Source organism: Lepidochelys kempii, chromosome 15 (genome assembly GCF_965140285.1).
Source record: "Lepidochelys kempii isolate rLepKem1 chromosome 15, rLepKem1.hap1, whole genome shotgun sequence".
Classification (NCBI taxonomy): Eukaryota; Metazoa; Chordata; order Testudines; family Cheloniidae; genus Lepidochelys; species Lepidochelys kempii.
In genome coordinates this window covers 27,353,874-27,375,339 of record NC_136394.1, presented here as the reverse complement: position 1 = coordinate 27,375,339, position 21,466 = coordinate 27,353,874, and the positions used below count along the sequence as shown (strand labels likewise).

General features: G+C 41.3%; 1 protein-coding gene across 1 annotated transcript in view; it reads left to right on the top strand.

Moving 5' to 3' along the window:
- The first annotated feature begins 5,457 nt into the window (after window positions 1-5,457).
- PPP1CC (protein phosphatase 1 catalytic subunit gamma) overlaps window positions 5,458-21,466 on the top strand; it is a 32,038-nt gene continuing 16,029 nt past the window's right edge. The window contains exon 1 of the mRNA XM_073312763.2: window positions 5,458-5,689. Coding sequence (XP_073168864.1) covers window positions 5,635-5,689 — 55 coding nt within the window. The 5' untranslated portion in view covers window positions 5,458-5,634. The remainder of the gene's footprint in view (window positions 5,690-21,466) is intronic.

Below are 21,466 nucleotides of genomic sequence, written 5' to 3'. Positions count from 1 at the left end.
GGAACAGTGATTTCACATCCCCGGGACTATGGTCACCTAACTTCAGCATAGGGAATAGCTTGGCTGTATTGAGATTCCTGCCTTCAGTAGCTCAGTGAGCGCTCATGTAGTCCCATCTTGCATTTCAGGCATACTCAAAACTCCCATTGGAGTTAGTGCTAATTTTGGATGCACAGAAGTGAACGGTCAGGCCCCTTTCAATTGTCTTTTTGGAAACCTAAACGCATGACTGTGTCTCTGGCTGGCATTGCATTTACTCACAAATTGTTAAGCCCTTTTGTTCAATGTTTAGGAATTTTTCTCCCCCCCCCCCTCAATGTTTTGTTGCCCCAGTTTTGGTCTGTGGTTTCTTGCAACTCACTGTTTTGTTCTTTCAAGTGCCTCAGCTGGCTTGTTCCAGACTGATTTTTTCATTCTTGTGCCTCCTCTTGTTAAGTGGTGTTTCTTCCACTCTAGGGTACAAAGGAACTCTGCCCCCCTTGAAACCAGGAGAACAAAAATCAAGGTAAAATTTACCTTCATCCTAATTCTATACACTGCTCTTCTTTATAGCCCTTCCAGACAAATGTCCAGAGAGTCTGATTTTCCTCTCACGCTGGTGTGAATCAGGAATAACTCCACTGAAGTTAGTTAGGTTCACTGGTGTAAAATCAGTGTGGGTGGAGAACTGGGTCATGTCTCAGGGCAGCCACTCTACTGTTCTTCCTGCGTCGTGCACATTTCAAGAGGGGGCTGCAAAGCAGCAGCACATCACTACTGAACAACCAGGCCATAGCGTCCAGGGGCACTTCACTGGGAGCTTTCTTCAATCCACGTGAAACTAACGCAAGCTACATTTCTGAGCTGGAGCTGTCACTGCTCCTGTTTCTGCATCTGATCTGGACTTTTCACAGGGGGAATTCCGTATGTAAGTTTCGTATTTTGAGAAGCTCTTGGATGCAAAGTGATCGCAGATCAACTTGTTAAAGTGAAGGGGTGTGCTTAAAATGCTCTCCTTTGTGACCAACAGCATGAGCAGAATTGGTCAAAAATTTTCCAGCAGGATGCTTCTCTGTCACAAAATACTGGTTCATTGAAACCAAAACTTCCCATGGGAACATGTCAATTTTTACAACATTTCATTTAGAGAAAACATTGAAAAAAGCTTTTTGATTAATTTTAAATCTTCCTCTGACATTTTCAGAATAGAACATTTCACTTTTTCTGTTTTGAAACAACTTTTTGTTTTGAAATTTCTTTGGCTTGATATTAATAAAAAAATGTTGAAATTGAAACGAAATGTTTCGACTGACCTGAAGCAAATATTTTCCAAACGTGTCACATTGTAGGAAATTTCAAAACAAATGTCAAAAACGTGGCATTTCGTACAACATGAAAAACCTGGTTCCTGCACAGTGCTAGACAGGAACAGCTCAGCCCTCTCTAGTGCAAAACAACTGCATGCAAAGGAAAGGGCTGATGCCTCAACCCAGTGTCAGACCTTTCAGTTCAGAAGGAAAATGTGGAGCTTATGTGCTTCCCTAGGTTTCATACATAGGGGCTGAGGGCACAAACAGAACTATGTATTAAGCAGTTAGGAGAGAGAACTTAGTGTAGTTTCTGGAAGGAAGCAGGCTACACATGTTTGACTATGGACTCGTCTACGTTCCGCTTTTGCACCAATTAAATGGAGGGGGCAGAGGCTCAAGCTAGTTGGTTCTAGGAACAGGGCAGTGGTTTCTTACTTGGGATTTCTGCACAAGGAGCTGCCTGCGTACAGTTTGTCCTGACTGCTGTTCAGAGAAACAAGACTGGTGTTTATTTTGTAAATAAACAAATTACACTAAGAAAAAATTGAACTGATTTCTGTTCCAAACAGGAAACTGACTTGTGTGGCCCAAAATTTGCCCAGTGCTCAGCCAAAGGGGGCAACATTACCACCAACTGGTGGTATTGCCCAGAAATTTGTCCGTTGTCAGACTTAAATGGCCACTGTCTATAAAGAAACATCTGAGGCTTCTGGGTCAGCAAACTTTTTTAGACATCAAGATTGAATAAAATGTGGAGAAATTTTCCCTAGATAGAAACGGCAGGATAACTAGCTGTAAACAATAGGAGGCATGGAAGCACACAAGCCATGTTTGAAAGTCGAGCTTGGGAAAGCCAAAATTGATTCAGTTTTATTCTTATAATGTTTGCAAAATGCAGGTAATTCTTCATTTAATACACATGGAATTTCATAGGTTCAGCAAATATGTAACCTAAGTCAATAGGGACTTTGGCTAATTCACATTTCTTATGATCAACCCATTCACAGCAATAAAAAAGAGCATCCATTAAAAAAAATTAGTTCCAACACTCAGATTGAGACAGTCTACTACAAATAACGCAGCGTATGTGCTAGTAATGGAGGAGAAAAATGGGTAAGAAAAGGCATTTCATATTCAGGCTTCCAAGGAGTTCTAAACCAGTGATTTATTTATTCCATAAATAAATCACTGGTTTAGTTCCTAGAGGAGAGGGAGGAAGCAACCCAAAGGTCTTGAAGCTGTGGAGCGAGACAAATAGCATGTCATCATGTATTTAGCAAACTATAATGCAAACCTCAGAAAAATAGAGAGGAGGGGAGATATATGTTCTGTAGACTGGAAAGTTATTGAATGCTTGAAGCCAGCAAGCTGTTTAAAGGATGGAGGGATTTCCCTGGCTATTTCTCCCACAAACACCCTGAAACAAATAACTGGTGGTGGTGGTGGGAAAATTAAATTAAAACTATTAAAAATACTTTGGCTGTGCCCCTTTTTTAAATCAATGACATTGTTGCCGAGTGAGACTTGCTATTTTCTGCAAAGAACAATTAGTTGATTTCAGAAAAATTCATTTTAAAATGGCACTTTAATGACTGTGGTTTGCAAACACTGTATTTTATTGATATTAATTGTAGTTTAGTATTAGAACAGTGAGTGTTTATGTAGCACTGTAAATGTACCTAGTGCATTGTAAAAAAGGGCCTGATCCTAAACCCCTGGTGAGGCTACTGGGAATTGTTAGTCCTCTGCACTTTGCATGATCAGATTCAGAGCAAGGCATATTCCCTTCCCTGAAGAGAATATGTTCTAAAGGCCAATCCTGCATGCATGCAAGTAACTTCACACAGCTGAATGGTCCCACTGACATCTTTGCTGTCAGGATTGAATGCTAAAGGCCTGATTCTGCAAGGTGCTGTGCCCTTCCAACTCCTACAGAAATCAACAGGAGTTGAAAGTACTCAGCACCTCACAAGACCTTGCAGGATTAGGCCTCTAAGATAAACAAGATGTGGAACAGCACTTGAAATATGAGAGGGGATGGAGACCTTATTGGCAAGGAGAACAAGACAGGAAAGATTCCTTGGAAACATGGGGCCAGATTCTCTGCTGATGTAACTCTACTGAGTTCAATGGAGTTAGCTGGCAGAGAAGTTGACCCAGGGAATGAAAGGAGAGATTTAAAAGAGAGAAAAGGTGTTTGGTGGGCAAGAATTGGGAAATTGTTCCAAGGGAAGAGGCAGCATGAAAACAGAGGCAAACCTGAAGATGGAGACAAATGGAACAGTAAGGAGAACCAAGAAGTTTAGGGAGTGAAGGGGGAGTAGGTGGAAATGAGAAGGTTTGAATTTAAACACACAAATTTTGAAAATACAAAAGTTGAGTTTCTCATAGCAACTCATTACACGTGGCTGGCAAGATCCGGATCTCAGTCACACTGAAGACAATAAAGTTACTTCAGATTTACATCAGTGTGGGGTTACTTTGGATTTACACGGGTGTTCTGAGATTAGCATTTGACTCTGGGGTACCCATTAGAATAGACATTCACTCCAGAGCTAAATTTTGAAGGTGCATTTTGTAATCAGCAAATGCCTGTGGTTACCTATGGTCTCTACATCTATCTCCTTTCAACTGCTTCTTCATTATTGGCTCTAAAATGTGCTGAGACTGCAAGTTTCCTGCTTCATCACCATGATCAGCTTGAACTTTGCTCTGGCCCCACCATGATAATGAGTTGTTATGATTATTATATAACTGCTGTGTAAAGAATCCAGCATGTGTACAGTGGAAGCAATTTATTTTGGAGAGGGGAGGAGGAAACTGGGTTGGCAGAGACATCCCTGCAAATTAAACTAGGAGTAAATAAACCCATTAAACAATATTCAGGCATAGATGCAAAGCAGTGAGCAATAGTAAAAGCCAGCACAGACCATCTCACTACCAATGCAATTTAATTTGTCAGAAACTCAGCTGATTTTAATTGTTTTTGACTTTGCCTCCAATGTGTTTCTACTACATGTAGAATAAAATAATTTTAAATATGGATTACAATAATAAAATATTTTTTAAAGGATATGCTCATTTCTTGTGCCTTCCTCCAAGAATTTCAAAGCACTTAACAAACATCCTGGAAATAACTACAGGCCCAGGGAGACTCGCATGCATAGTTACTCATCTGCAGAAAGTATTGGCAGGATCGGGGCCATTACTGAAGTAAGTTTCAGATCACATCTGGGAGGTAGGTCAGTATGATTTACCCCATTTTATTGATGGAGCAACTGAGACTCCAGTTGTGCTATGGGAGGCTCATGGCCAAACCCCTACACCCACATGGAGTTCCTTGGAGGATAAGCATTTGAGAAACAGAGAAATTGACTTCCCCAACACTAAACGGTGAGTCATTGTCAAAGTCAGGAATAGAATCTGTGGACCCAGTTGTGCAATATGCTCTGCACAGTGGGAGCCGTGAACCTGCGTAGGGCCCTGCTGAAGACACTGGGAGCTCCATTTGGGTATAAGGGTTTATTCCTGTCGGGCACCTTGCAGGACCAGGACTTCAATCTCCGGAAGCTCTAGTCTGTGCTCAACAGACCACGTTTCTTCAACAAACTCCCCACATCTGTGGTTGTCAGACAGTTGTTTTCCAGGGTAAAGCCAGATGTCCTAAGTGGCTGGTCAGGTCTGTTTAAAAGCAAAAAGTGGGCACCTTTAAGCAATAGAGCAAATAGTCTCAAAATATGATATATTAATAACACAATTATCACTTGAAATAGTTATTGATCATTTTTCAGTTAGCACAGTTATCAATGGCAAATTACGATTAATATTAATTAGGTCTGTGTATTATATCTATGGATCGACAATTATTATTGCTATTAGTTATTCAGGATTGCCATTAACAATAATCTTCGCTCTTTTTGGCTTGATCTAGTCGATTAGGGAGCCAGACTTGCACGTCTGGGGGCGCTGGCTGCGAGCGGCTTTCTGAACACACCACCCCCCCTTGCAATGCGGCGGGCACATGCCGGCTTTAAAGCTCCGGTCGGATCTATGTCCCTGCTCCCGCCCCCTCGCGGCGGAAGGATTTCGCGAGCGCGGGACGCTAGTAAAGCGAACTCTCTCTTCGCGCTCTGCCTATAAAGCGTTCCCGTCCGCCGTGCCGTTGCACTTAGTGTTCGTGCGCCACCAATGCTTCCTGAGAGGGGACGGCGGCCATTTTGTTCGGTGCTGGGTCGCTGCTGAGAGCGGCGGCGGGAGGCAGGCGAGCGCCGGGCCGGCGGGCAGCAGGGAGAGGCGGGCGACTCGGGCGCGGGAGCTGCGGGGCCCGCATTGCCGCTGAGAGGCGATGGCGGATATAGACAAGCTCAATATCGACAGCATCATCCAACGGCTGCTGGAGGGTGAGGGAGCGGGGGGTCCTGGCGGCGGAGCGGGGTCTGGGGTTAAGCACGGCGGGCGGGAGAGCGGCGGGGGGTCCCTGAGGGGGTGCCCTCGGCCCCGCCGGCTGCAGCCGAGGGAGGGTCCGGTGGGGCTGGAGCCTGGGGGCGGCGCGCGGCAGGGGGGCGGGCGGCCGGGCTCGGCGCGAAGGCAGGGGCCGGCGCGGTGTGTCCGAGGGCGGGGGCAGCCGGGGCGGTGAGGGGGCCCTGCCCCATACGCGCCGCTCGCCCGTGCCGGGCCCCCCCTCCAACAGGGCTGGCCGCAGCGGAGCGGCGCTTCGCCCGTGCCCCCGTGACCTCCCGGCTTCGCCCGCCCTGCCGTCTCGCCCCCTCTGGCCGGCCTCTGCGTGGTCACGCCGGGGGTTTCCTTCAGCGCCGGCCGGTGTCCTGAGCGGCGCTGCGGTGCGCTTCCCCTCCCCCCGCCCCATTCCCAACCGGGGGGCGATTGGGGGGAGGAGGGAGAGGTTCAGAAGCTGAATGTCCAGTATCCTGCCCCCCGCACACATGCGCAGTAGATGAATGCTTGGCTGGGCAGTTACCGGGGGGCTGCAGCTTGTCTCTGTCTAAAGCAGTGGTTCTCAACCTCCTGGGGGGGCCACGGCCAGGTTTCAGGGGATCCACCAAGCAGGGCCGGCATTAGAGTTTCTCGAGTCCGGGGCAGAAACCCGAAGCCCAGCCGCGTGGGGCTGAACCCCGGAGCCCCGCCATCCAGGGCTGAAGCCAAAGCAACTTAGCTTTGTGGCTTCCCCTGTGGCACGGGGCTGTGGGCGGTTGCCCTGCTTGCTACCCCACTAACGTATGCCCTGGCTTTTATATGCAGAAAAACCGTTGTTGTGGCACAAGTGGGCCATGGAGTTTTTATAGCCGGGGGGCTCAGAAGGAAAAAGGTTGAAAACCTTTTTGGTCTAAAGGACAGAGATTGAGCCTGTTGTAATAGCCTTTTCAGAATAATCTGTGGGATTTTCTGTGTGGTTCTTCAGGTGGGAAAGGTTATCATTTTTAATTAGAACATTGTAATCTGTTGTTTGTAGGAATACAAACCTCTGACTTTGGGTGTGTAATTATGAGTTTTAGTTTATACAGCCTCATATTTGATTTTTTTAAAGTGGAAGTGGGCTGCTTTTGCACTTGTAAATGCCATTTTATTGAAATGGTTTGTTCTGTCCATCTGTAATGCTTTGGGAGATAGGGAGGTGCACCCAGTGTCTAGTCTTTTCTAAATAAATATGGGGGTTTGTGGTGGGTTTCATTTTTTTTTATTTGGTCAGCATCTGATTAAAATGGTTTGTTTTTCTTTGGCAAAGGTACAAGGTTGTGAAGTAGCCAGTGGATATTCTCCTTGGAATAGAAAGCAAAATAATTTATTTAAAGAAGAAAACTGGATTTATCCAGCCTGTCTCAAGTCTGTCTATGCACTCATAAGTCTGGATTTACCCTGGAAGAGCTTGGCCGGGTTTTAATTTTTTTCCCATTTGGCACAAAGTAATCTAGGACTTTGTTGAGCCAGATAGTAGATAAATGCCTTTAATCTCTTCCTTTTTGTGAGATTTCTTTGACCTGGATAATGAAAGGCCAGGGCAAAGGGACAATTTTGCTGCTATAGAAACTATTAGAATTTACAAATCCAGTGGATTTGGTTTGTGATTGTGCTGCTTATATATAGAGAGACAGAGCGCTTGTCTCTCTTGTTAGGGGGTGTTGAAGGAAAAAAAATTTTTTTTGCATGTCTTTGACAAGTTTAGGCAGAAGTGTTCATGAAAAATTGCTGCTTTTTGCAGGTGTCAGCTCCTTGTTTCAGTGCGTTTGGTGTTTAATAGAGTTTAAAAGTTGTTTGTATAGTGGCTACTTACTGTTATTGTTTGCCTTGCTATAGCATAACTATCAATAGTATTTTCCAGGAAAAGAACATAAATATGTCAAAGTTCTTTAACAAGAAAAAGTAGTTGAAATGTTAAAAGGTAGAACAAGTAGTAAGATGTATTTGATATTTTATATAATGCTTATTTGCTGTCTAAGACTTTTTGGGATTGGGTGGGAATGTGAAGGTTGCTGTCTTGAAATTAGGGTTGTCAAGTGATTAAAAACATTGTGATTAATCGCACTGTTAAACAATAACAGAATACCATTTATTTAAATATTTTTGGATGTTTTCTAAGTTTCCAAATATGTTTATTTCAATTATAACACAGAATACAAAGTGTACAGTGCTCACTTTATATTATTTTTGATTACAAGTATTTTCACTGTAAAAAAACAAAATAAATAGTATTTTTCAGTTCACCTGAAAAAATACAAGTACTGTACTGCAATCTGTCATGAAAGTTGAATTTACAAATGTAGAATTATGTACAAAAAATAACTGCATTCAAAAATGAAACAATGTAAAACTTTAGAGCCTACTAGTCCACTCAGTCCTATTTCTTGTTCAGCCAATCGGTTGGACAGACAAGTTTGTTTATGTTTGCAGGAGATAATGGTGCCTGGTTCCTGTTCACAATGTTACCTGAAAATGAGAACAGGCATTCGCGTGGCACTGTTGCAGTCAGCATTGCAAGATGTATGCATCCGATTAAGTGAGCTGTAGCTCACGAAAGCTTATGCTCAAATAAATTGGTTAGCCTCTAAGGTGCTACAAGTCCTCCTTTTCTTTTTGCGAATACAGACTAACACGCACGGCTGTTACTCTGAAAATTGCAAGATATGAATCTTTAGCACATCTGGCACGTAAATATGTCCCTTCATGTTTCATCCACCATTCCAGAGGACCTGCATCCATGCTGATGACTGGTTCTGCTTGATAACAATCCAAAGCAGTGCAGACTGACGCATGTTCATTTTCGTAATCTGTGTCAGGATGCCACCAGCAGAAGGTTGATTTTCTTTTTTCTTGTTGTTTGGGTTCTGTAGTTTCTGCATCGGAGTGTTGCTCTTTTAAGACTTCTGAAAGCATGCTCCACGCACCTCATCCCTCTCAGGTTTTGGAAGGTTTTCGGATTCTTAAACCTTGGGTCAAGTGCTGTGGCTATCTTTAGAAATCTCACATTGGTATCTTCTTCGTGTTTCGTCAGATCTGCAGTGAAAATGTTCTTAAAATGAACAACACGTGCTAAGTTGTCATCTGAGACTACTATAACATGAAATATGTAGCAGAGTGCGGGTAAAACAGCCGGAGACATACAATTCTCCTCCAAGGACTTCAGTCACAACTTTAATTGATGCTTTTTTTTTTAATGAGCGTCATCAGCATGGAAGGTTTCAGAGTAGCAGCAGTATTAGTCTGTATCCGCAAAAAGAAAAGGAGTACTTGTGGCACCGTAGAGACTAACAAATTTATTTGAGCATTTAAGCTTTCGTGAGCTACAGCTCACTTCATCAGATGCATGGAAGCATGTCCTCTGGCATGGTGGCTGAAGCATGAAAGGGCATACGAAAGTTTAGCATACCTGGCATGTAAACATCTTGCAATGCCAGCTACAAAAGTCCCATGCAAATGCCTGTTCTCACTTTCTGGTGACATTGTAAATAAGTGGGCAGCATTATCTCCTATAAATGTAAACAAACTGGTTTGTCTTCGCAATTCGCTGAACAAGAATAGGACTGAGTGGACTTGTAGGCGCTAAAGTTTTGCGTTGTTGTTTTTGAGGGCAGTTATGTAACAAAAAAAAGAGATTGCACTACAGTACTTGTATTTTTCAGTTCACTTCATACTATTTCTTTTCATCATTGTTACAATGTAAATATTTGTAATAAAGTGAGCAGTGTACACTTTATTCTGTGTAATAATTGATATTAATATATTTTTAAAAACCATCCAAACGTAATACATTTCAATTAATATTCTACTGTTTTGCAGTACGATTAATTGCGATTCATCTTTTGAATTAACCTGCAATTCACCGTGACACTCAGCCAGCCAGTAAAATAGAAGATTTATTGGATGACAGGAACACAGTCCCAAACAGAGCTTGTAGGTACAACCAGGACCCCTCAGTCAATTTCTTCTGGGGGGCAGGGAGTTCAGACCCCAGTATTGGGGCTCCCTCCGTTTCCACAGCCAGCTCCAAACTGAAACCCCCTCCAGCCGTCTTGCACCCCCTCCCCGTAGTTCCTCCTCCAGCCTTTGTCCAGTTTCCAGGGCAGAAGGTGTCACATGGCCCCAACCCCCATCCTGGGCTCTCATGTTACATGCTCAGGTATCTTCTCTCAGGGAAAGTCTCCCATCCCCAGTGCAGACAGTCCCAGTAAAACTCCCCTGCAACATTCCCAGGTCAATATTCCCCACTCCCTGCTATGTCACAGAGATTAATTGCGATTACATTTTTTGAATTAATCACGTGAGTTAACTGCGATTAATCAACAGCCCTACTTGAAATACTACATAAATAGGACTTTAAAGAACTAACTAACAAGGTACTCAAAGGATATGGCCAAGTCACTGTATTTGTCACTTCAAAAATTAGCAATATTAACTAGTGTTGCATTGATTAAACGCCAAAGCTTCAACATGGAAACTTTATATAAAATCAAGAAATTCAAGAGAGGATTTTAAACTGCTTGGGGCAGGTATTGTTTTTCTAGATTTAAATCACTCATGACACTAGTTACAAATATTAACAGCGTTCCCACATCAGCTAGTTCTGCCCCTTTATATGTATTTAGTGTATTATATATTTACTCCTATTTTAATATGAGCTGTAGCAGTCAGTGGCTATGTGGAGTAAAAACTTTGTTTTAAATCTCAATGATATTGGATTAATGTAGCCTTCTGCATTTAATACCATTTTTTACAAACGAAGGCCAAAGATCCATTCTTGCATTCAAGTAAATAGCTGTGTTTTGAATAGAAGTGTTAAGATGTGATTTGTGTAGCTTAAAAGGGAAATAACATGTAAAACCCACCATGCTATTTTAGGTTTCAGAGTAGGACCCATGTTAGTCTGTATCTGCATAAAGAAAAGGAGGACTTGTGGCACCTTAGAGACTAACAAATCGGATGCATCCGATGAAGTGAGCTGTAGCTCACGAAAGCTTCTGCTCAAATAAATTTGTTAGTCTCTAAGGTGCCACAAGTCCTCCTTTTCTTTATGCATATGTCTGAAACTGTTGCATAACGTCATATAATTATATCTCAATCAAATTCCCCTCAAATGAATAACAGTTCAGACTGAGTTCTCCATTGATTAAAAGTTTGCTCTGATGGACTAGCACATTACCAAAAAAAAAATCTTTTCGTAACTGGACATCTCTCAAACCGAATCTTAAAACTCTTTAGTGAAGGCTTAATCTTTAGAGCTATCTTGTATTTCAATACACCTGTCCTTAGAAACGACATACTCCTGCATTTGTAGGTAATAGTCATTCTAAATGTTTTGCTAATAAAATTTTAAGCATCTAGACAGATAATTTGGAGCTAACAAAACCTAATATCAGTGGAAATTTCCTTGTGAAACACTTCAAATCAATGAGAAGGTGTTGGGATTTAAACATTGCTTCCGTATTTATAACATACTTTTTAGTCTTGTACTCTCTTTGCCGGAGACTCAAAGTGAAACTAACCAGAAAATCTATTTTCATTGTCCAATCAGAATGAAGTGATTAAATGGTGAAGAGTAAATTACTTTGTTTTAATAATAGAATGTTAATGTAATTGAACTTTCATGAAAAGGATAAGTTATGTTAAAAATTTAGAGTGTAGAAATTGAATGTAGTGATTGTGCAGTTACCTATAACTTTTAACGTCAAAATATAAAGGAAAGAACTACAGTTGACAAAACATGGATTCATGTGTAAAAGAGAAATATGATTTGTCCAACTCTTAATACCCATTTGAAATGTCCCATTAATATGATACCTAGGAAAGATTCAGTGTGAAATGAGTTAAATTAATAAACTTAAATCTAAACAGATTATGGTTAATTTCAGTGCAAATTATTTGTAGTTCTTGGGCTGAAATTTTTAAAGACAGTTTAAAAAAAAGTTGCTTATACTTTATTTTTGTTTTTTAAAAAGGGGTAATAATCTAATCCCATGTTCATGGACCCATAGAAATGTGGGGCTGGAAGGGAGGGACCTCAGTCATCAAGTCCAGCCCTCTGTGCTGAGGCAGCACCAAGTAAACCTGAAAGATTTATGTCTAACCTGTTCTTACAAACCTCCAGTGATGGGGATTCCACAACCTTCCTTGGAATGCTATTGTAGAGTTTGACTATGCTTGCTTAGAAAAATTTTCCTAATATCTAACCTACATCTCCCTTGCTGCAGATTAAGGCCTTGTCTTACCTTCGGTGAACTTGCAGAACAATTGATCAGTCTTCTTTTTGTAACAGCCCTTAACATATTTGAAGACACTTATTGGGTCCATTCCCATCCCCCTTCTTTTCTCAAGAGTAAACATACCCCAGTTTTTTAACCTTCCTCATAGTGCAGGTTTTCTAAATCTTTTGTCATTTTTGTTGCTCTCTTCTGGAGTCACTTGAGGTCGTCCACATCTTTCCTAAAGGGGGTCCCAGAATTGGACACAATACTCCCGCTGAGGCTTCTCCAGTGTTGAACAGATTGGGACAAATGCCACCTGTGTTTTACATACAACATTTCTATAGGTTTCAGAGTAACAGCTGAGTTAGTCTGTATTCGCAAAAAGAGAAGGAGTACTTGTGGCACCTTAGAGACTAACCAATTTATTTGAGCATAAGCTTTCGTGAGCTACAGCTCACTTCATCGGATGCATACTGTGGAAAGTGTAGAAGATCTTTTTATTTATCTTTTATTTATAAGATAAATAAAAAGATCTTCTACACTTTCCACAGTATGCATCCGATGAAGTGAGCTGTAGCTCACGAAAGCTTATGCTCAAATAAATTGGTTAGTCTCTAAGGTGCCACAAATACTCCTTTTCTTTTTGCGAACACTTCTATAGATACACTTTGGAATATTAACCTTTTTTGCCTCTGCATGACACTGACTTAAACTGTCTTGATCCAATATAACCCCCAGATCCTTTTCAGCAGTACTACTACTTAACCAGTTATTCCCCCTTTTGTAGTTTTTTTCCTTCCTTGTGCAAGTGGTTCACTTGTCCGTCTTAAATTTCTTCTTACTGATTTCAGACCAATTCTCCAGATCATCAAGATCTTTTTGAATTCTAATCCTTTCCTCCAAAGCGCATGCAAACCCTCTCAGCTTGATGTCATCCACAGATTTTAGAAGCATACTTTCTATTATCTAAGCCATTAATGAAAATATTGAATAATGCTGGACCCAGAACTGAACCCTGTGGTGCCCTACTAGATTCGCTGCTCTACAGTTCGTGAACAAACCATTGATAACTATGCTGAGTACAATGTTTCAATAAATTGTACACCCACAGTTGAGTAGTTTCATGGAGACCACATTTCAAAGTAGCTGACACTTTAAAAAATGAATCTGTATGATTGGATTTTAAAGACTTGCAGACATACTTTAAACTTTCCTCATTGTAATGTAAATATTTGACCCTTCCTTTATTCCTCAAACTCTTATAATACAAAGCCATTCGACTGGTCGCAACCTTAAAGAACAATTCAATGAAAATACAATACTTAGTGATAACTCTGCCTGTAATTGGCGCTCCCTTTCTCTTCCCTTGTCCTGAGGGCACTGAGAGTTTATATACTTTTTCTGCTTATTCCCATTTGCAGAATATTCCAGTAATTTTCACAGCATACATTGATAGAAGAACGAGACTTGAAGTGGGGAGTAAGTAACAGGAACACTGTGCAGAAGAATGAAGTTTCTTAAAATTCCCCATAGTAATAGAATGAGATGTACAAAAATGTGTGTAGCAATACCTGAGCATATATCAGCTGTATAAGAATAAGAAAGGAGATGTAGTCAGCAGCAGTCAGCTTGTGGAATGGCCGCTTCAAGATTGCATTTGCCTGTTGGTAAAATTAAAAGTGTTAGTTACAAGAACAGTATGCTAGGAAAGATGCCTCTGAGAGAATGACCCCTACACTAGGAAGAGTCAGTAGTGATCAGATAGCCATGAAAAGGGGTTCTAGGAAATGGCTAAACTCCCATTCTTGGGGCCAGAGATTTTTAATCAAGATATTCCAGGGTTTTCAAAGCTGGAGCATGGCTTTGAAATACCAGTCTTTGTGCACTTCTGATATTTTGTTTTTATAACTTGAGCCTTCTAACTGCTTCCAGCATTTAGTGCATCACACTACCCTTATTATATACAGTATAAAAGTAGGTGCTGATCAAAAATGGAACTTGGTAGTTTGTGTTGATGCTTTCTAAATCAAATGCAACAATTTTTTGATTCAAAACGTACTTGTTTTATTTTAAAAAGCCAAACACCTTAACGATTAAATGAAACATTGCTTTTTTTGAACAAAACATTTAATTTGACCTGGAACAAATCTTTTTACTCTTTCATTTGCTGAGAAACCCAAACATTGCTTTGGGTTGACTTAAAATGCGTTTTTAAATTTTATGGAATGGTCAGCAAACTGAGAAATTGGTTATTCATGCAGCTGGACTCCACAATAATATAATGTCTTGAAAATGAGATTGAAACTTGCTCAACTTACTGAGGTGGCAAAAGAAAAGAAAACAATCACAGAAAAAAGGATTAACTGACATGTTAAAATAGCTGACCAAGATCTTAAATGGGTATCTAAGGGTAGGCTCCTAAACCTATCATAAACCATCTGTTTCTGAAAATCTTGAGAGCGCAAGAGCGTGAGTGCTGAGATCCTGGCTAATACATGAAAGTCTTCAGAAAGACTCCAAATCAGATATGCACACTTTCTACACCCAGATTTCTGTTCCTTGTAATAATACCTCTTACATGTTTGTTTGGGGAGACATCCATTGATCTCTATAAATAGGGAAAGAGGATTTCCTGGGCCTTAGAAAGGGAGGCCTTGGGTGGGAGGGTTGCCTAGGCAGTGTTTATAAAGTTTTTTGCCTTTTTCCTAAAGCAAATAATTTGATTTAAAAAAAAAAAAATTCCTCCCCACCCCACACCCCCGGCCTATTAACACTGCATCCACTCATTCCTACCTAACCAAAAGTTTAAGGAAGCATTTTCTAGCGGTTAGTGCATTGGGCTGGGACTTAGAGCCAGGAATTGAACCCAGCCTCCTATTACATACTTCCTGTGTGACCTTGGGCAAGTCATTTACCCTCTCTGTGCCTTGTTCCCACCCTTCTGCTTGAATGTATAATACTGCTCTCCCATGTTTTGTCTGTTTAGAAGGTGTTCAGGGCATGCACTGTTTCTTACTATGTTTGTACAGTACTTAGCACAATAGGGCCCTGATGCTGATTGGAGCCTCCAGGTGCAACTGTAATATATATAATAACTTACTAATCAATGTTTTAACCTTACAAAGCACTCTGAGGTATGCTTTGGGAAGAAAACTTTTTGTGGGAAAGGAAAAGTATTACATGGAATTCTTATTTCCTAACTCTTCCTTAGGTAAAAAGGCTTTCATTTTCTAGAAGTAAATGCAAATATTTTTCATAGTTTTTCAAAAAATTGAGCTATATGTTCTAAATACTCTTGCATCTAACATTTCAAGCATTTCCTTGTTTTTGTGAAGATCCTTATAGGGTTCATGCAGTTGTGGAAATGCAGTCTTCCTCAAAACAAGCCACCAAGTTCAATCATTGTTGTCTTTCACAAATACAGCCACTCCACCATGTTCTTGTAAGGAGAACCACTGCCCATGTGCTCCCATAGCTGGTCATAATGCCAGAGATGTGAGTTGAGGTGGTAGTGGTGATCACTGAAACTGCAACAGTGTTTGTGTGGAGGTGTCTCCATGTTTGCTCCATGGTCAGCCTCTTTTCACAAAGGAGCTAGTGTGGTGAAGTTGTTGAAAATGGGCTTGGAGACATGTTCTTGTAGCATTTAGGAGCGCACAAATGTTGACTTCTGTCTGAACAGCTACGTGCTGAATATGAACTCGTCTGTCTTTTTAAAAGTTCACTGCACTCAGGTCTGGCAGCTTGTTCTGAGACTTCTCTGGCTTTCTTTTAAATCCCATGCTGCTGACAGAATTGTAGGAGCATTTTATTAAACAAGCTATTTAAGTAACCCTATTTCAAAGCTCATTGGGCAAGCCTGGTGCATGTGGGACGCATGGTGTCCCTAATTAACAAGGAGTGCTCACTAGTTTGGAATGGGTCATACCCTTTAGTATGGATATCCTTCTGCAGGGATACAGCAATGTCTTATAGAATTAGATACTTAGAATCTAGGTCTTCCAACATTTATTTCTACCACTGTCACTGATATGAGCAAGTCATAGAATATCAGGGTTGGAAGGTACCTCAGGAGGTCATCTAGTCCAACCCCCTGCTCGAAGCAGGACCAATCCCCAACTAAATCATCCCAGCCAGGGCTTTGTCAAGCCTGACCTTAAAAACCTCAAAGGAAGAAGATTCCACTACTTCCCTAAGTAACCCATTCCAGTGCTTCACCACCCTCCTAGTGAAATTTTTTTCCCTAATATCCAACCTAAACCTCCCCCACTGCAACTTGAGACCATTACTCCTTGTTCTGTCATCTACTACCACTGAAAACAGTCTAGATCCATACTCTTTGGAACCCCCTTTCAGGTAGTTGAAAGCAGCTATCAAATCCGCCCTCATTCTTCTCTTCCGCAGACTAAACAATCCCAGTTCCCCCAGGCTCCCCTCATAACCTCTACCTCAGTGAATGCACATTACTACTTAAACAGTCTGAGTAAATATTACACAAAATGCTATTTTGTTCTTCAGTCATATGTGAAGTACACACTTTCAATTTGGTGGTGCTACTGTGAGTTTTAGTCTTATCAAAGTTAATAGCCTTAGAATTTTCTCTCCTTGGGGTATGTATACACTGCAGTGTAAGCCCAGGGTTCAAACTCAGACTCAAACCTAACCCCCTTTTTGTCTGCACACAAATTGCTCAGATATAGGGTCTCAGGACCCCATGGGGGAGGAGGGTCCGGGCCTGAGTCAGGCCAGAACCCAGAGTTTAAACCTTACTGTTCTGCAGTGGAGATGCCCCTCCCCTACCCCCTCCCCTTGGATTCATGCTCTAGGAGTCTGCCAAAAGTATTCCACAGGCCGACGCTTTGTCCTCTGGACAGTCAAGTTTGTTGGGCAGTCAAGTTTTCCCACATTGCACCATGAACAGAGGGCTAGAGCATCCACGTTTTTTTGGGATAACATTAGGAGGTCTGGGATATGGATGGTTGGACTTAGACCTGCATGATATGGTGTAGATGCTGGAGCCTCAGGCTGGGATCCACATTTCAGCGATTCCTAACATGGGGTTAAAAATGAGCTTAGATGCTCATGCCCTAGGTTAACAAACCCAGGGTCTGCTAACTCAAGTTCTGCTAATCCTGGGCTTATGTTGCAGTATAGCTATACCCTTAGGTTGCCTACACTGCATTAGAAACCCACAGCTGGCCTGTGCCAGCTGACTTGGGCTCTAGGACCCTGTGAGGTGGGAGGGTCCCAAAATTTGGGTTGCACCCCAATCCAAAACACCTGCGTGACAGTTAAATAGCTAGTTAGCCCAAGCTCTGTGAGCCTGAGTCAGCCGGTGTCTAATTGCTGTGTACGCATACCCATAGAGGCTCGAGCATCTAGGAGTATCTTTTCAGTTCCAGTTCTGAATCTGAAATGGCCACCTCAACATAGCTGCTGCTCAGTCAGCTAATAGTTGAATTTTAACCATTCGCAAGTTATTTATCCCTTTTTTGCCCTTGATACAAAATTAAGTGTAAAATTGTCATAGGAATGATCTGCAAATGCCTTTAGTTTGGCCTTACTTGTTTACTATTGGATACCATGTTAAAACTCAGGAAAGATCGTTTAATCTAGTATTGAACTGTACTGTTGCTGTTAGACCAAGTCGTCTTGGGCCATGTCTACATGAAGTGCTTTGCCATTATAGCTGTGCCGGTATATTGTACTGGCAACGTGTTACTAGTGTGGACACCTCTTATGCTAGCAAAACTTGCTTTTGGCAGGAGATGTAACTTCTCCACTGGAGGAGAGAGCAACTCTGCCATAAGAGCAAAATAAGGTATATTGGCAGAAGCACAGTTTTGCTGGTGTAAGAAAGATGATCCCTGATCAACATAGCTGTGCTGGTAAAAGCCCTGGTGAACTGTGCTTTTGCTTATGTAACTGCATTACAGAAGGGGCTATTGCTGGCACAGCTGTGTCATATCCCTACATCTCATATCCCTGACTGACATAACTGTTCTGGCAGATGTTTGTAGTGTAGATATGATCTTACACAAGCTTTGGTAAAGAAAACATGAGTCCCGCATTTTTTTTAGCTGTCGGCTCTGTAAGTGTTACTTTTAACCTAATCTAAGGACAAGAAGAAATTTGGTTTCATGTTTGAAAGAATATTTTGAGTAGTAATGTATGTATAAAGGACTCGGTCCATGAGTCCCTTCCAATTCTCCCTCTACACCTTATTCCTGAGCGACATAATCTATTCTTGCAGCTTTTATCATCATAGGGCCATCTTCATTAGAGAATTGTACTGCTTCTTATTGAAGTAGTGGGATAGCAATGACAAAATGTGCTCACACTGACCTTTCTGTTTAGGGTGCAGTTCTGTCCTTTGTGCGCACAGCCCTCTAATCAAGCATTGCTGACTACTGTCCAGGGTTTTAGAGTGAGATTTTTTTCCCCTTCAACTTCTGGGAATTTGAGTGGTTGGAACCTGTCAGTCTTTCTTTTATGACAGCTTGAGGCTTCTGTGATGAATCTTCATGTCTTCAGAGGTCAATCATGTAGTAGCAGGTTATTATGAAGGGAAAAACAGTCCCAAAGGCACCATTGGTTCTGTTTGTCTCCCCACAGCTATCTTCACACATTGCAATTTAGAGTCATGGAAAGCGCCAATAGACTAGTGCTTCTGGCTAGCTCTTTTAGACTTGTGACTTCAACCTCTGATTTGTCTGATTTGACTTCAAGATGGCCCTGGGTTGCGTCAGCAGCAGATCTATGTAGAGGTGATGGTGGCTTCCAATTCAGGCAGCCTTAGAAAAGTACATGCATTAGAATGTTGACATCTGGTGAAGTGGGAATTTTCTGTAATACTTTCATAAATTATGTGCCTGGCAGTAACTTACTTGACTAGGGGTTGCTACTCGGGGTATAAAAGGGTTAAAAAGCTACTTTTGGGACAGATCAGGAGACATGAGGGGTTCTTACATAACTGTCTGTGGTGGAACGAATGTGTCATTAGAGGACTGGCTGACACCGACCCATATCCATGGAGGATCTGGGAAGACAATGGGAGCACCAAGAACTGATCAGTTAACATCTAACAGTGAAACTCCTGCAGGCAGTGGAGTTTGTGAACTCAACCTGGCTCTGCAGGAACACAAAGGACTAAGAGGTGATAGGACTGTGTGGCTTTTGGAAGAGACTTGGAATCTCTCACCTGGGACGACAGAGAGATGGAAAAAAATGGATTCCATGTCTCCTTGGCTGTATGGAATGCTACCTTAGCCAGGATGGACTGTCTTAACCTTGATTGTCTATGCTAATGTAAAGACTTCCTGATGCTGTGTTTCAGTTGACTAATAAATCCTCCTGCCTTTTGAAAAGACTGCCTGGTGCTTTGGTTCCTGAAGAGTGTAAAAGCCTCTGATCAGGAGTCTGGCACAGTTGGACTTGCTGAGCAGAGCTCACATATGATACAGTGCTGGGGTCCAGAGGCTCAGTCTCAAGTGTGGAGACTGAGTCACCTACCTGTAAGGAAGAGCAAGATCCCTTGGGGGCGTGGCACACTGAAAGGATTCCTTCAAGGGACTATTCAAAAGCTGGGGTGTAGCACAGGACCCAGAGGATTATCATCTTTCCCTTATATCTTTCATTCTGGCCACAGAGTTTCTCCATAATTTCTCATATCTCCCACAATGGAGAAGATTGTCTTGCTAAGAGAAACAACTAAACCAAGAGGCCTTAATCCAAGTTTCTTCTTTATAAGATAATCTCTGTCTAAAAGAGGAAAGAATCTGTCAATGTATTTTATTGACATTGGAGAATAAGACAGCATCATAAATATATCCATAAAGATATCAGGTGCAATTAGTACTTGTGATGAACTATTTTATTCTGTTCTCAACTGAATCCTCCTTAGCCTGAGCCACTATCAATCCCAGAATACTTCAGTTCTTGTATGTAGAGATAGTGCTTTCAGTACCTCTAGAAAAATATTAATTAATATGTACAAAACTATCAAGCACATCTAAAAGAAAAAAAAAGTGATTACATGGCCAAACTGCCAGGTGGTATCTTCCTGCATGATCTCAGCCCAAGCTGCCTTATGTTGCTTCAAGTTCAAAGAAAAATCAGAAGTTTACATCATTATGGTAACATAATTTGTGACTTTTAGTGTGACTGATCTATTTGGAGAATCCCTCAGAGCAGCCTCTTAAGGATTCATTCAGGCTGAATATGCTGCTTTCTCTGGCCAGTTCTTATTGTGGATGAGAGAATCCTTGTTCCAAAAATATAGACAACTTCTCACACCACAGGCAGTCCTGCTGACCATCTTATATTTCTGAAGCCGGAGGTACCTTTCCAACACACCAGGACAGAGGTATCATATCTCCATCAGCAATTCAAGCAGATTATGCATATCAGCTAGTTTAGGAGTCATTAAGACTACAGAAAACTAAAATTTCCGTTCTCTGGCCTGGTTACACCTTTGGATCAAAGCATTTCAAAAGTCATGCAAAAAAAAAAAAAGTACTGAATTTCAAGAGATTTCCCCACTTCTCTCTTTCCTTCTATCATTCTGTGGCAATGAGTTTAATGTGCCCTGGAAACAGAGCCATCAGTTTATATTGTCAAGACTGTCAGCATCCAAAGGACTAGAAATTGCTTATTCTTACATGAAAACAAGATTCTGGCATGGACATCTACAGGACAATCCCAGAAAGTTTAATACTGATTTCTGTTTCAGATTATCACTTCTAGCAAAAATAGACTCGTGCCATCTTTGGTTGGTCTAGTTTCAAATATAACGGAATGCCTGTGGACTGCATAATTTTGCTCATTCTAAGCCTATTTAATCTCCTTGCTTTTTTAAAATGTGGGATTCAGGGTTTCAGTGTCGTGGTACCTAATACGACTGACTAATGCAAGATTAAATCTGTTTCCTCTCCACAGAAATTACAGATAAACCCATACACTTGTTAATCTTTAAAGCAAAGGTTAACTTTAATATTTAAATGTTAATTTTTCTCTAGTGTCTCTTATAATGCAATTAACTTTGATCACTTTTTCTATAGATTTGTTAGTTGCTGCTGGATATTTGGCATTTTGGACAACTTGCTCAGCTCAGAAAGTGTTTAGAAAATTGCTATATGGCTGAGTAGCTTCATGCACAATAAACTATTATGAAATGAAGATTTAACTTATATTTCTATGCTTCATTACTTGCTTTGAACATTTTAATGGAACACTTGAAATTTAGTGGCAATTCCAGTAATGCCATGTAATGTCAATGCATGATGATATTACAGATATGCAGTGTTATAGCCATATTGGTCCCAGGATATTAGAGACACTGTGGGTGAGGTCAGATCTTTTATTGGATCAACTTTGTTGGTGAGAGAGGAATGCTTTCAAGTTTACCTAGAGCTACACCTGCGGGAATTCTGTGCCTAAAAATGATGCGCACAATATTTTAAAATTCTGTGTATTTTTTTGTCAAAA